A 14,350-nucleotide genomic window follows, 5' to 3' on the forward strand; every position below is an offset into this window, starting at 1 on the left:
TCTTGTTTATCCTTTCAAAGAACAAACTTTTAGTTTCATTGATTCTTTGTACGGATTTTTGGGTCTCAATTTTGTTTAGTTCTTTGATTTTAGTGATTTCTTTTCTTCTGCTAGCTTTGGGGTTTGTTTTTCTTGATTTTCTAGTTTCTCTAGGTGTAATGTTAGATCACGGAGGTATTTCTAACTTTTTGAGGTAAACGTTTAGTACTATAAACTTTTCTCTTAACACTAGTTTTGCTGTATCCCAGAAATTTTGGTATGTTGTATTTCTATTTTCATTAATTTCAAAGAAGTTTTAAAACTTCTGCCTTAATTTCATTGTTTACCCAAAGTCATTCAGGAGCAAGTTGTTTAATTTTCATGTAATTGTGTGGTTTTGAGAGATCTTCTTGATATTGATTACTATTTTTATTCCACTGTGGTCTGAGAGTATGGTTCATATAATTTCAATTTTTTTGAATTTATTGAGACTTGCTCTGTGGCCAAGCATGTGTTCAATCTTGCAATATTTTCCATGAGCAGATGAGAAGAATGTATCTTCTGTGGTTGATGGAATATTCTGTATATGTCTCTTAGGTCCATTTTGTCAAATGTCCAATTTAATTCCAGAATTCCTGTGTTAGTTTTCTGCATGGATGATCTGCCTAATGTTGTCAGTGGGGTGTTCTCAAGTCCCCCACTATTATTGTATGGCTGTCGAAGTCTTCTTATAGGTCTGGAAGTACTTGTTTTATTTATCTGGGTGCTCCAATGTTGGGTGCATATATACTTAGGACAGTTAAGTCTTCTTATTTAATTGAACCTTTTATCATTATGTAATGCTCCACTTTGCCTTTTCTTTTTCTATTGTTGGCTTAAAGTCTGTTTTATCTGATATAAGAATCACGACCCTTGCTCTTTTTTCAATTTCAAATATTTTCAATTTGCGATATTTCTCTAGCCCTTTACTTTGAGCCTATGGGTATCATTACATATGAGGTCCACTTGTTTTTTTTAATCCAACATGCCACTCTGTGCCTTTTAAGTGGGGCATTTAGACCATTAACATTCAAAGTTAATACTGATATGTGAAGTTTCGATCTTATTGTAAAGTTGTTAACTGCCTGCTTTCTAGTTTCTATCATGTGGTTATTTTACAGTATCTGTGGGCAATGTACTTAAGTGTGTTTTTGTGGTAGTAGGTATCATTATTTTGTTTACATGTTTAGAACTCCCTTAAGAATCTCTTGTAAGGCTGGTCTAGTATTAACTCATTCTCTTAGCGCTTGCTTATCTGGAAAATATTTTGTTTCTCCTTCACTGATGAAGCTTAGTTTCTCAGGATATGTACTTCTTGGTCGGAATTTCTTGTTTTCAAGAATGCTGAAAATAGGCCCCTAACCTCTCCTGCCTTGCAAGGTTTCTGTTGAGAAGTCCACCATTCACCTGATGGGGTTCCCTTTGAATGTGATTTGACATTTTTCTCCAGTGGCTTTTAAGATTTTTTTCTTGCCAGTTTCAGTGGCTTATGCCTGTAATCCCAGCACTTTGAGAGCCCAAGGTAGTGGATCAGTTGAGCCCAGGAGTTCAAGATCAGCCTGGACAACCTGGCAAAACCCCATCTCTTCAAAAGATAGAAAAATTGGCCAGGCATTGTGGTGCATCCTGTAGTCTCAGTTACTTGGGAGAGTGAGGTGGAAGGATCACTTAAGCTTGGGAGGTAGAGGTTGCAGTGAGCAGTGATGGCATCACTACACTCCAACCTGGGCAACAGAGCAAGACCCTGAGACCCTGTCTCCAAAAAAAAAAAAAAAAAAAAAGATTTTTTCTTTAGCATTGACCCTGGAGGGTCTGGTGACTATATGTCTTGGTGATGTTCATTTTGTATAGGATGTAACCGGTGTCCTCTGGATTTCTTTTTCTTTTTCGTGTAGGTATGATTTTTTTTTTCTTTCCCTAAAATGTTTTTTCTTTTTCTTTCCCTTTTCTCCCTCCCTAGGGAGTATGGCTATAGTGAATACTGGGTAGGGTCTTTTGGCTTCGTTTCTATAGGTCTATGCACGTCTGTTGGCAGGTTTTATATTGGGCCATGCAGTTTGACCTACAGGCTAGTACATGGCACTTATAGGTAAGAGCTGGCTGCAACCAAAGTGGCTGGGTATAGACTTGATCCTTGTTTTACTGAGAGAAGTTCTCTGTGGTCTCAGTCAATGGGCTGATTGGTGGAGTACACAGTGGTCTGTGCTCTCTGCTTAGCCGCAGGGGAAGGAGGGACCAAAATGGGCAGGGCTGGATGGACAGGTCCACCTACAGGTCCCCTGATAGCAGGCACAAGCATCAGCACTGAGGGGGAATCCAGTGGGTGGCCACCAAGTGCCCAGAGGTGTGCCTAGATGTGGAGCTTGGAAATCTCCTTACCCCCAAGCTCTTTGCACAGGCATGAGGAATGTGGCCTAAACTAATCCAGGAGAGTGAGTGCAATAGATGCCTGGAGATCTGCTTGAATGCGGAGCAGTGAGGACCCCCCTGCATCTGGTTCTCTGCACAAGAAGGGTGGGGCAGCTCAGGCTGCTGAACCAGCTGAGCAAGTGCCCCAAATGCCTGGAGATCTGCCTGGGCATGAAGCAGAGATGGCCTCCATGCCATCACTGTACAGAATCTCCATGAATCTCTGTCCAGAAAGGGTGGAGTGAATCAAGCTCCTGATCCACATGAGCAGGTGCTCTGAATACCTGGAGCTCTGCCTGGGCATGGAGTGGAGAGAGTCCCACTGCATCAAGATTTACGCCCAAGAAGGGTGAGGAGCAACTCAGGCTGCTGAACCAGGTGAGGGGGTGCTCCTAATGCCTGGACACCTGCCTGGGTACTGTGAGTGAAGCAGAGAGGAAGCTGCTGCACCATGGCTTCAGCAGAGTGGGCTGATGAACCCAGCAATTTTCTTGCCCATTTTTAAACAGAATTATTTGATTTTTTGCTGTTGGGTTGTTTGAGTTCCCTATATTTTCTGGATATTAACCCCATGTCAGATGCAGAGTTTGCAAACCTTTTCTCCATTTCGGAGGTTGTCTCTTCACTCTGTTGATTATTTCCTTTGTTGTGTAGAAGCTTTTGGTTTGATGTGATTCTATTTGTCTTTTTTTTTTTTTTTTTTTTTTTTGCTTTTGTTGCCTATGCTTTTGGGGTCTTATTAAAAAAATCCTTTCCCAGACCAATGTCATGAAGCATTTACCAATGTTTTCTTCTAGAAGTTCCATAGTTTCTGGTCTTAATCCATTTTCAGTTGATTTTTGGAGTCTAAAAACATTGATTTTTCATTCTTTGCTAAAATCTCATTACTTAGAAGAGTCAAGTTTTTGGCTGATGCTTTGTTTTTCCTAGGTGTACACATGATAAATACTGACAATTTAATACCTTTCTATACAACAGATATATCACTTATTTTCTTTCACATTCTATTGTGCTGGTCAGTTATAGTGCACAAGATATGTATTAAATGCTTAACACACACACACATAGCACACACACATGTTTGCCATCCTGAATGTCTAGAATGGCATATTCATTCTGCCATTTTTCTTAGTTAGCAGGCTTTATAAATACAGAAACAGCCCTGATCCTTAAAGAATTAGCAACATTATTGCAAACAAAGTAAATAATCAGCATATAGTCTTCCCTTAGACCCTTTTCTTAATAGTATTATACAAGAGATTTCAACTTTCTGTTATCTTCCTAGTTCCCAACTGCAGCTTTACAAGAAGGCCTGCTATGAACATGCCGTTAACATTGTAAACCACTCCCTCTCCCTCAAACCATAATCTTTTTTTGCAGCCTGTATTTTTTCCATAGCATCTTTCACCATCCAACATATTATATAATTTACTGAATTATCTTTTGTATGTTTTTTAACCATCCAGATGCCTCTTGCCGCCCCCCTACCCTCACACACACGCTCCATGAAAGCAGGAACCTTTGACTGTTTTGTTCATTGAGTTTTCTCGGTATTTAGAGTAGTCCCTTTCACATAGTAGGGACTTTATAAATATTTACTAAGTGAACAAATGGGCCGGGCGTGGTGGCTCACGCCTGTAATCCCAGCACTTTGGGAAGCCGAGGTGGGTGGATCACGAGATCAGGAGATCAAGACCATCCTGGCTAATGCGTGAAACCTCGTCTCTACTAAAAATACAAAAAATTAGCGAGGCGTGGTGGCGGGTACCTGTAGTCCCAGCTACTCAGGAGGCTGAGGCAGGAGAATGGCGTGAACCTGGGAGGCGGAGCTTGCAGTGAGCCAAGATCGTGCCACTGCACTGCAGTCTGGGCGACAGAGTGAGACTCCATCTCAAAAAATAAATAAATAAAACGAATAAATGCAGAAATGAACACTGCAGTGGCAGTAGGCAGTTCCTGACTTCTGTTGCCAGAAGTCTAGTCAATTGCCAACTTTACTACTTCATTTCTAGGGTTAAATTCTAGTGTGTGTGTATGTGGTGGGGAGATGGGGAGATGGACAATATTAAATACATAATAGATTACACAGAGTTGCAAGTGCCAAAAAGGAAACAAAACAGGGGAGGAGAATAAAAACTGGGAGATGAAAGGTTGAAATTTTAGATAGGAGGAAGATCACAGAAAAGATGAATTAGCAGTGACGATCTGAAAGAAATGGGGGTTCAAGGCATATGGATAACTGGAGGAAGAACATTCTAGGCAGAGGTGATGGAAAGCACAAAGACACGAAAGACAAGATCATGCCTGATGTCTTCGGAGGGAAAGTAAGTGGTCCAGTGTGTCTGGATCACAGAGAAGGAGAGGATGAGGAGTAGAAAAGAAGGCAAAAGAAGAAAAGTGGAGGGGAGGTGGCCAGATCATGTAAGGAACCAAAGATCATAAAAAGACCTTAGTTTTTATACTGAGTGAGGTACGAATCCACTGGAGAGTTTTAAGCACAGGAGGACAGGAACTGATTAACATTTAACAGAATCGTTCTCACTGCTGTGTTGAGAATAGACCTCATAGGAACAAGAACAGAAGTAGGGATGCAAGTTACAACGCCACCTTAATTATATAGATGAGAGGTAATGGTGGCTAGGACCAGAGTAGTAGCAGTAGGAGTGGAAAAAGGGATTGAGTTTCAGAAATATTTTGAAGGCAAAGCTAGTGGGATTTGCTAATGGACTGAGTGTGGGGTGTAAAATAAATACAGAAATAGAAGATAACATGAAGATAACATCATAGTTTCTGGTTTAAGGAACTTGAACAATGAAGTTAACATTAGCTAAGATGAGGAAGAAAGAAACAGGTTGAAGGAGGTGAGGAATGTGGTTTGAAACATGTTAGCCTGTCAGTCATGTTAAGCATGCAGTTAGACAATGAGTTAGAGAGGCCCAGGCAGGAACTAGAACTCTGACAATCATAGCTCATTGATTTTTGCGTTTTGTTTGTTTGTTTGTTTGTTTTGACAGAGTCTCGCTATGTCGCTCAGGCTGAACTGCAGTGGTGTAATCTCAGCTCACTGTCACCTCAACCTCCTGGGTTCAAGCAATTCTCGTGCCTCAGCCTCCCGGGTAGCTGGGACTATAGGTGCACAACACCATGCCTGGCTAATTTTTGTATTTTGAGTAGAGATGGAGTTTTGTCACGTTGCCCAGGTTGGTCTCAAAGTCCCGGTCTCAAGTGATCCACCCGCTTTGGCCTCCCAAAGAGCCGGATTACAGGTGTGAGCCACTGTGCCCAGCCTCATTGATGGATATTTACACCCTATTATTGGAGACGGTCATCTGGAGAATGAATGCAGATAGAAAAGAAAAAAGTCCAAGTACTGAGCCAGGGGAATCATAAAATATTTAGAAGATGAGATAATGAATCAGCTAAATGGAATAAGATGGAAAGACCAGCAATATAGGAGGAAGGCTGGTGAATTTGGTATCCTGGAAAGCAACAAAGAACCTTTTTCAAGGATGGAGAGTTGTCCAAATGTGTCAAAATGCTGGTAACAGGGCACTTAAGATGACAATTGATAAATGACTATTGTGGTTAGCAATGCAGGATATCATGATTGAACTGTGTCACCCAAAAAGATGTGTCGGAAGACTAACCCCTGTTACCTCAGAATGTGAACTTATTTGGACATAGGGATTTTACAGATGTAATCGAGTTGAAATGAGGTCATTAGGGTGGGCCCTAATATAATACGACTGGTGTTCTTATAAAAAGGGAGAGGTTTAGACACACAGAGAGAAGCACACAAGGAGAACATCCTGTGAAGACTGGGGTTAAGCTGACTTATCCAAGGAACAATCAGAAGCTAGGAAAGAAGCCTGAACAGATTATTTTTAGCACCTGCAGAGGGAGTATGGCCCTGCTGACACCTTGATTTTGCAATTCCAAACTCCAGACAGGTGACAATAAATTTCTGTGGTTTAAGCCACCTAGTTTGTGGTACTTTGTCACTGCAGCCCTAGCAAGCTAATACATGGAGATGACTGATGATCATGAGAAGAGAAATTACAATGAAATTAAAGGATCTAATTGGAGTGGGATCCAGAAAGAATAACAGGGAGGAAACTGAATAGAGTGTGTATAGTCAAGACTTTTGAGGAGTTTTTCCATAAGAGGAAGGAGAAAAATGGAAGGTAGAGAAGCAAATGGTCTGAAAGTGAGGTTTTTGTTTTTTTTTTAATGGGAGAAATAACAGTATGTTTGATACTAATGGGAATGATTCATTAGAGAAGGAAAATATGATCTTGCAGGAGACAGGGCAGACTCTCTGGAGCAATATACTGATTACAAAAAAGGGGATGGGATCTGGTGCACTGAAGGAGATTGAGACTCACAAGGATAGGTTATTCATGAATAACAGGAAGTAAAGGGGGCACAGAAGCACAGGTGCAGGGTGTTGGCAGTGGCTTCATATCCTCCCACCTCTCAGAGAAGTAAGAAGTAAAGCCATCAACTGAGAATTAAGAAGACTGGGAATTGGCAGAAAGATAAGAAAATGAAATGGCAGTTTGGAGCGTGGGAGAGAGAAGAAACTGGTCATAGTAAGTGATTTTTTTATATGCTATTGAAGCTGATTGGCACTCTTTATTTAAAAATTTCTCTTCTATATTTATAATGAAATTTAGCCTACAGTTTTTTGGGGGATGGATTATGTGTCAGGTGTCAATAAAAATGTATAATAACAATAATAACTACCATTACTGAGTTCTTCTTTTGTGCCAGGTACTAGATAAAGCATTTCTACTAATTAGCTCATTCAATTCTCATAGCAACAAGGAAATCATATATTGCCTTCCTCTGCTTTTTGGATGAGGAAACCTTAGTGGGGGGTAAGGGCACAGTGAAATAATATGGCCAAAGTTTTACAGCAAAGTCGGGCTTCACACCAAGGTCTATAGCTCCAAGATTTTGAGACAGAGTCTCGCTGTGTCTCCCAGGCTGGTGTGCAGTGGTGCGATCTAGGCTCACTGCAAGCTCTGCCTCCCAGGTTCATGCCATTCTCCTGCCTCAGCCTTCCGGTAGCTGGGACTACAGGTGCCTGCCACCATGCCTGGCTAATTTTTTCTATTTTTAGTAGAGACGGGGTTTCACAGTGTTAGCCAGGATGGTCTCGATCTCCTGACCTCTTGATCCGCCCACGTCGGCCTCCCAAAGTGCTGGAATTACAGGAGTGAGCCACCACGCCTGGCCAAGATTAATGCTTTTAACTAGCAATTCATGCTAATTTTATAAACTAGCTTTTCATCCTATGCTAAGTTCTGGAAGAGATTATATAAAAACGGGAATTATGTATTCTTTGGAAATCACAAAAAACCAGTCAAAAGAAAACATCAGTTTTAAAAACATAATATTTAAAATGAAGAAACAAGGCCAGGTACGGCGGCTCACACCTGTAATCCCAGCACTTTGGGAGGCCAAAGCAGGAGGATGGCTTGAGGCCAGGAGTTCGAAACTAGCCTGGGTAACACAGCGCGACCCCCATCTCTATGAAAAATTAAAACAATTAGTCGGGTGTGGTGGTGCATGCCTATAGTCCTAGCTACTCAGGAGGCTGAGGCAGGAGGGTTGCTTAGGCTTAGGAGTTTAAGGTTGCAGTAAGCTATGATCTCACCACTGCACTCCATCCTGGGCAACAGAGCGAGACCCTGTCTCTATAAAACAAACAAATAAAAAAATGAAGTGAAGAAATAAAGAGATAATGGCTTGTCAATTGAATAACATCTTTCTACTTACATGTGGCTATTTCTACTTAAAAGTATGAAGCCTTTAATTTAACAAATATTCTTAGGAAAGGATGTGAATCATTACTCTCAACCTCATTCATCACCGTGTTCTGTCTCTTATTACTATTCTGTCTCCAAATGCATTGTGAACCACTCTTTATTTTCATAAGCCATTGTTCTAGGGTAGGCTGCTACCATGTGATACTGGACGATTGTATGGCCTTTCTGGTGGTTCTGCCTCACTTTCTTGTACCACTTGTACTCATTCTGTACACAGCAACTGGAAGGACTTATTTTCAAAATGTTCTGTGTATTTACCGTTTTACAACTGAGTGCTGCCAACATAGTATCCTAATTATAAAATATTCAGCTGTATAAAAAATGTATAGTGCTTAACTACAAATGGAAAGCATAATTCTTGAAAAAATAAACACATGAACATCACATAGGATCCTACAAAAAGGCATTAAGCCAAGTAGTTTTTAATTTGCTTGTGCTGTCTTTCTCCTTTTTTCATTTTTTTTCCAGCCACTGGAGTATCTTGTGATGATCTTTCTTCTTTATATGTTTCCAGTGGAATGCTATTATTTTTATTAGTTTCCCAAGTCATTCTTCCCAACAGAAAAAAATGAAAATGTACTATATGGACTCTAATTCCAGTGATTTCATGAAGAATCACAATAAGCTCCATTTTCTGGAGATTTCCCTAGCAGAGAGGGTGACCTAAGTACATCATGAGCACCTTAACATATTTGCTCTGTCTTAATAATCTTTTGTCTTTAGGGCTTAGCAGTGTGAGTGGTGTATATTAAATGCTCAATAAATAATCTCTTAAAAACTATTAGATGAATATAATATTTAGTATTTTGTAGGAGAATCTAAAATTTTTCAAGCCATAAACTAGATCCTTCAATAGAGTGCTTCTGTATTTAAATTATATAATCAGTGATTTTTTCTAAAACTGTGATTTTTTGAGCTCCCAGTGGTGTGGATTTTCTTCTTCATTCTTGACAGCTAATTTGCAATACCTTCCACTGATCATATACTTTCCCTTTTATCTAAAATGTCAATTTTCTCAAAGTTTACCTTGAAGCATGACCAAAGACTGTCGAAGTCGGCTGTTTTCTTTCCGGGTGTTTGTTAGTTTTTCTTTCAGGCTTTTTATTTTGGCGCACAATTCTTCCTTTGACAATTCTGCTAAAGGCTCTTCATCCTCACTGGAGCTTTCACCAGGCAGAAAGGCATTTCCCGAATATGGGTCTCTCTAAAATAGAAGGCAGGCACAATAAAAGAAGCCTCATAGCATCTTTAATGGTTTATCTCTGGTTAACCATTGCACGTTGTTGGTACTACAAATTTCTTGTTCTCACAGGCACTTCCTGCTGCTGATCTAGCCCCAGCTTTGTCCTCCAGCAGGCAGAGGAACTCAAAATAAGGGCAGGACAAAGTTTCATGCACATATGCCTCTTGAGAAACAGAAACCAGGATTTGAATTTCTGCCTAACTTCAGTGAAAAATACAAAGTAGAAAATTAGCAAAACAGAATAAAATCAACAAGACCACCATTCAAATCTGGTTTTCTCTGATATACAGCCCAGATTTGAGCAGAATGCCTCACCATATGAACCTTATTTCTTTCGCCTGTGAATACACACAGACAAATGATTTAATAAATAGAAAAGCTTAACAAGATGGCAGGGTATACCAGAGTTAGTGCTTCTATGTGCCAGCTACAAACAATTCATCACATAGTGTTCAAAAGGTTACTATTTATTAGAAGGACAAGAAGTACCTGTGGAGGGGAGTGTGGGGTAGTAGCTGACAGGGGACATGAGGGAATCTTTGGGCTGCTGGTGAGGTTTTATTTTTTATACGGGTATGTTCATTGTGTGATAATCAAGCTATACATTTTTTATATGTGCACTCTTCTGTATATATATTACACTTCCCTAAAATGTTTCTTAAAAATCTCCAGAAAGTGGCTGGGTGCAGTGGCTCACACCTGTAATCCCAGCACTTTGGGAGACCAAGGAGGGTGGATCACTTGAGCCCAGGGGTTCAAGACAGCCTGGGCAATGTGGTGAAACCCTGTCTCTACAAAAAATATAAAAACTAGCCGGGCGTGGTGGCACATGCCTGTTGTCCAGCTATTCTGGATGATCACCTGATTGAAGGGAGGTCAAGGTTGCAGTAAGCCGAGATGGTACCACTGCACTCCACCCTGGGTGACAGAGGGATACCTTGTCTCAAAAACAAAGTAAAAAAAAAGAAAAAAAAAAACTCCAGAAAGTAAATTTGTATAGATTTTCTTGACAGTTTTCAATCCCTAGAGCCTAAATATTCTGTATTTATGTTTAAATCCTGAGAACAGATGTCATTGACACACAACAAAAGATTTGCAAGAGCTTTATGAAGGAAGCAAAAAACAAACTTGACTGAAAGCTACCAAAGATAATCTAAATTAATGTAGAGAGACATCATGTCATGTTCAGAGATAAGAAGGCTTAATTAATTTATTTTTAAATGTTTGCAATTTTTTCAATTATCAATTTATTGTGTAACCATAATCATGGTTCATTATTTACAAGTAATGTTGTTTTCAGTAGATTGTAACATTATTGGTGAAAATGATAAAAATTATTTGTTGAGTGTCCACCAGGTATTTAGTGGTGTTGTAGGTACGTTACCTGTACCTTCATATGAAATGCCCACTTTACAAATGAAGAGAATAGATTCAGAGATACTGTCATTTGTTAAAGGTCATGCATCCAGTAAACGCTGGAGCTTGGAAGAGATCTCAAGATTGTCTGACTCCTGTAGGATCCTTAATTTTTTTAAAAAATTGCTTATCCCAAAATTGAGCCATGGAATTAATATGAATTCAATAAAAATCTCAGAAGACATTTCGGTAACCTAATAAATTGGTTTTAAAATTTATATGGAAGAACAAAAGGCCAAGAATATCCAAAGCAATGCTAAAGAAGTATAAGAAGCAGGGTGTTTCCTCACAAATACAAAGGCTTATTAAAAATCTAGAAAACCATAGGGTGCTGGTTCAGGGATAGACAACATGACCAGGAAATAGAAGACAGTGGCCTGAGGCCAGGTATGGTGGCTCATGCCTGTAATCCCAGCACTTTGGGAGGCTGAGGCAGGCAGATCTCTTCAGCACAGAAGTTCAAGACTAGCCTGAGGAACGTAGCAAAACCCTGTTTCTACAAAAAATACAAAAATTATCCAGTCATGGTGGTGCACACCTGTAGTCCTGGTTACTTGGGAGGCTGAGATGGGAGGATTGCTTGAGCTTGGTAGGTTGAGGCTGTGGTGAGCCATGATCACCTCACAGCCTGGAAGACAGAGCGAGACCCTGTCTAAAAAAAAAAAAAAAAAAAAAAAAAGAAGAGAGTGGCCCAAAATAGATGCATGCAGATGGCAGATGAAGAACTTTGACATGGTAGAGATGGCATGGCAGCTTACTGCAGAAATGGGATCTGTTCAACAAATAAATCTTGAAAAAATTGGTTAACCATTTGGAAAAAAAATTAAAGGAAATGGATCTCTTATTACACACACACATACACACACACACACATGCACACACACAACTTCAGATGGATTAAGAATTTAAACATCAAAAACAAAAGTTTAAGTTTTGCAAGAAAATATAAGTGCAGGTATTTTGAACTTGGGGCAGGAAAGAATTTCTTAGGCATAAAATCATTGATCATAATAAAAAAGACTAATAAATTCAGCTAAATTAAAATTAAGAAATTTTCTTCATTAAGGCACATTAAAGAAAGTGAAAAGACACATCACAACTGGTGGATATTTGCAATACTGTTAAGTGACAAATCCGTAAGGAAAAAGAAGCCAGCAATTCAATAGAAAATAGGCAGAAGACATGAACAAACATTTTATAGAACAGAAAACCCATAGGGCTTATAAATACACAACGGAACGCTCAACCTCATTAACAACCAGGGAAAAGAAGATCAAGATGATAACAAGATATTATTTGGGGCAAAAATATGAATGAGCTTGACAAAAGCATGGAGTAGATGTAGATCAGTGGAATTTCCTCATATTTCTGGTGGGAATGTAAATTGACAGAACTACTCTGGAAAACATTTGACATTATCTTGTAAAGTTTACCATTCACCTACCCTCTGATCTTGCAATTGATTTCTAGGTCTATACATAAGAGAAACTTTCAGTATTTGTAGTCTAAGACTTTCCATAACACTGTTGTTCATAATGGCGAAAACCTGAAAACAGCCCAAATTCCCATTGATAGGACAATGGGTAAATGAGTTGTGTTAGTTACAAGTTGGGATATTATACAGCATTGATAGTGAATAAATTATAGCCAAAATGAGTTAATTTCAGTAAAATATTGAGTGAGAAATGCAAGTTCCAGAAGTAAACAATATGGTATACTTTATGTAAAGTTTAAGAACAGATAAAACTAATGATACATTATCTAGATAAATATAGATTATATATCACATGATATATAATCCATAATATATAATATATTTATATAGAAATGTATAATGAGACGACATTATAGTTGTGTATATATTTTTATAAAACTATTATTGTTATTATTTATTTATTTACTTTTTGAGATGGAATCTCACTCTGTCTCCCAGGATGGCGTGCAGTGGCGCGATCTCGGCTCACTGCAACCTCCACCTCCCGGGTTCAAGTGATTCTCTTGCCTCAGCCTCCTGAATAGCTGGGATTTCAGGCACGCACCAGCGTGCCCAGCTAATTTTTTTGTACATTTAGTAGAGACAAGGTTCTGCCATATTGCCCAGGCTGGTTTCAAACTCCTGACCTCAAGTCATCTGCCCACCTCGGACTCCCAAAGTGCTGGGATTACAGGCATGAGCCACCACGCTCAGCCTACAAAACTATTAAAACACAAGTAAATTAAACAAAACTGAATATGATTACCTCTAGAATGAGGCAGGCAGGGAATGGGGTAGGTGAGGAGTCTATAGGAAGTTACAAGTTTTAGTAATGTTTTAGGTCTTGGGATGGGCAGCAGCTTTATTGGAGATCACTGTATTTTTTAAGTAAAGAATAAAAGTTGACATGAGGCAATATATGGAGAACATCTATCATATTGCATTGCACATAGTAAATATTCAATAATCATTTTTATCATGTTAGTATACATGGTTTCCTTTTTTGTAATTCTCCTTTCTTCATTTCTCTTCATATTTCCCATTCACAACCTTCTGATTGAAACTATGCTATTAGGTCAATTTTGGGGCTTATTGCATCAGAGAAGGTAGAGAGCAGATTCAGTTGAAAAACAGCATTCACGGCTGGGTGCGGTGGCTCACGCCTGTAATCTCAGCACTTTGGGAGGCCAAGGCTGGCGGATCACAAGGTCAGGAAATCAAGACCATCCTGGCTAACACGGTGAAACCCCATCTCAACTAAAAATACAAAAAATTAGCCGGGCCTGATGGCATGCACCTGTAGTCCCAGCTACCTGGGAGGCTCAGGCAGAAGGATCCCTTGAACCCAGGAGGCGGAGGTTGCAATGAGCTGAGATTACACCACTGCACTCCAGTCTGGGCAACAGAGCAAGACTCTGTCTCGAAAAAAGGAAAAAAGCATTCACATTTACCTTTTAGTTTAAAAAATAGTTTTAAAGGTCAATAGCAAGACAATTATTTGAAAACATATGCTTATAAGTTGTAACATTCAAGCTGTGTTGAGATACAAGGATTTTCTCAAACTACCAAACTGGCATATATATATATATATATATATATATATATATATATATATCTCCAAATCTGGAAAATTGGAGTAGAGAGTGGAATTTATAAGGATACAAACCTTGAAGTTTGTTGTATAAAATGTTAAAGAATTAACCTGAGAGTAGAAGAAGCAAAGGTATAACATAAAGAAAGCCTCTACTGCCCAGGAAAAGAAAAGACATTCTGGTGCGTGGAGGAGGAGCCTGGGCAGTAAGAACTTGATTAGCATGAAATCTGATTTAAATGTCTTTGCTCTTCTTGCCCCTGCCCTTTAAGGGGAAAGGGGATGAATCTCTGGGCGGGGGTATATGATAGAGACATACAGATAAATGGGGGCAATCCCAGAACAGCAGGCTGGCTCCTTGCTTA

The 14,350-nt window shown here is 39.4% G+C and overlaps 1 protein-coding gene across 6 annotated transcripts in view; it reads right to left on the reverse strand.

The window, feature by feature from the left end:
• Window positions 1–14,350, reverse strand: part of BEND6 (BEN domain containing 6) — a 78,471-nt gene that overhangs the window by 31,727 nt on the left and 32,394 nt on the right. For all 6 annotated transcript variants that reach the window (XR_004027786.1, XR_004027787.1, XM_003254117.4 and 3 more), the window contains exon 3: window positions 9,288–9,465. Coding sequence is in view for 4 of the 6 variants with exons in the window: in XM_003254117.4 (XP_003254165.1) it covers window positions 9,288–9,465 (178 nt within the window). In the remaining 2 variants the exon portion in view is untranslated. The remainder of the gene's footprint in view (window positions 1–9,287; window positions 9,466–14,350) is intronic.

This window comes from Nomascus leucogenys, chromosome 22a (assembly GCF_006542625.1).
Source record: "Nomascus leucogenys isolate Asia chromosome 22a, Asia_NLE_v1, whole genome shotgun sequence".
Classification (NCBI taxonomy): Eukaryota; Metazoa; Chordata; class Mammalia; order Primates; family Hylobatidae; genus Nomascus; species Nomascus leucogenys.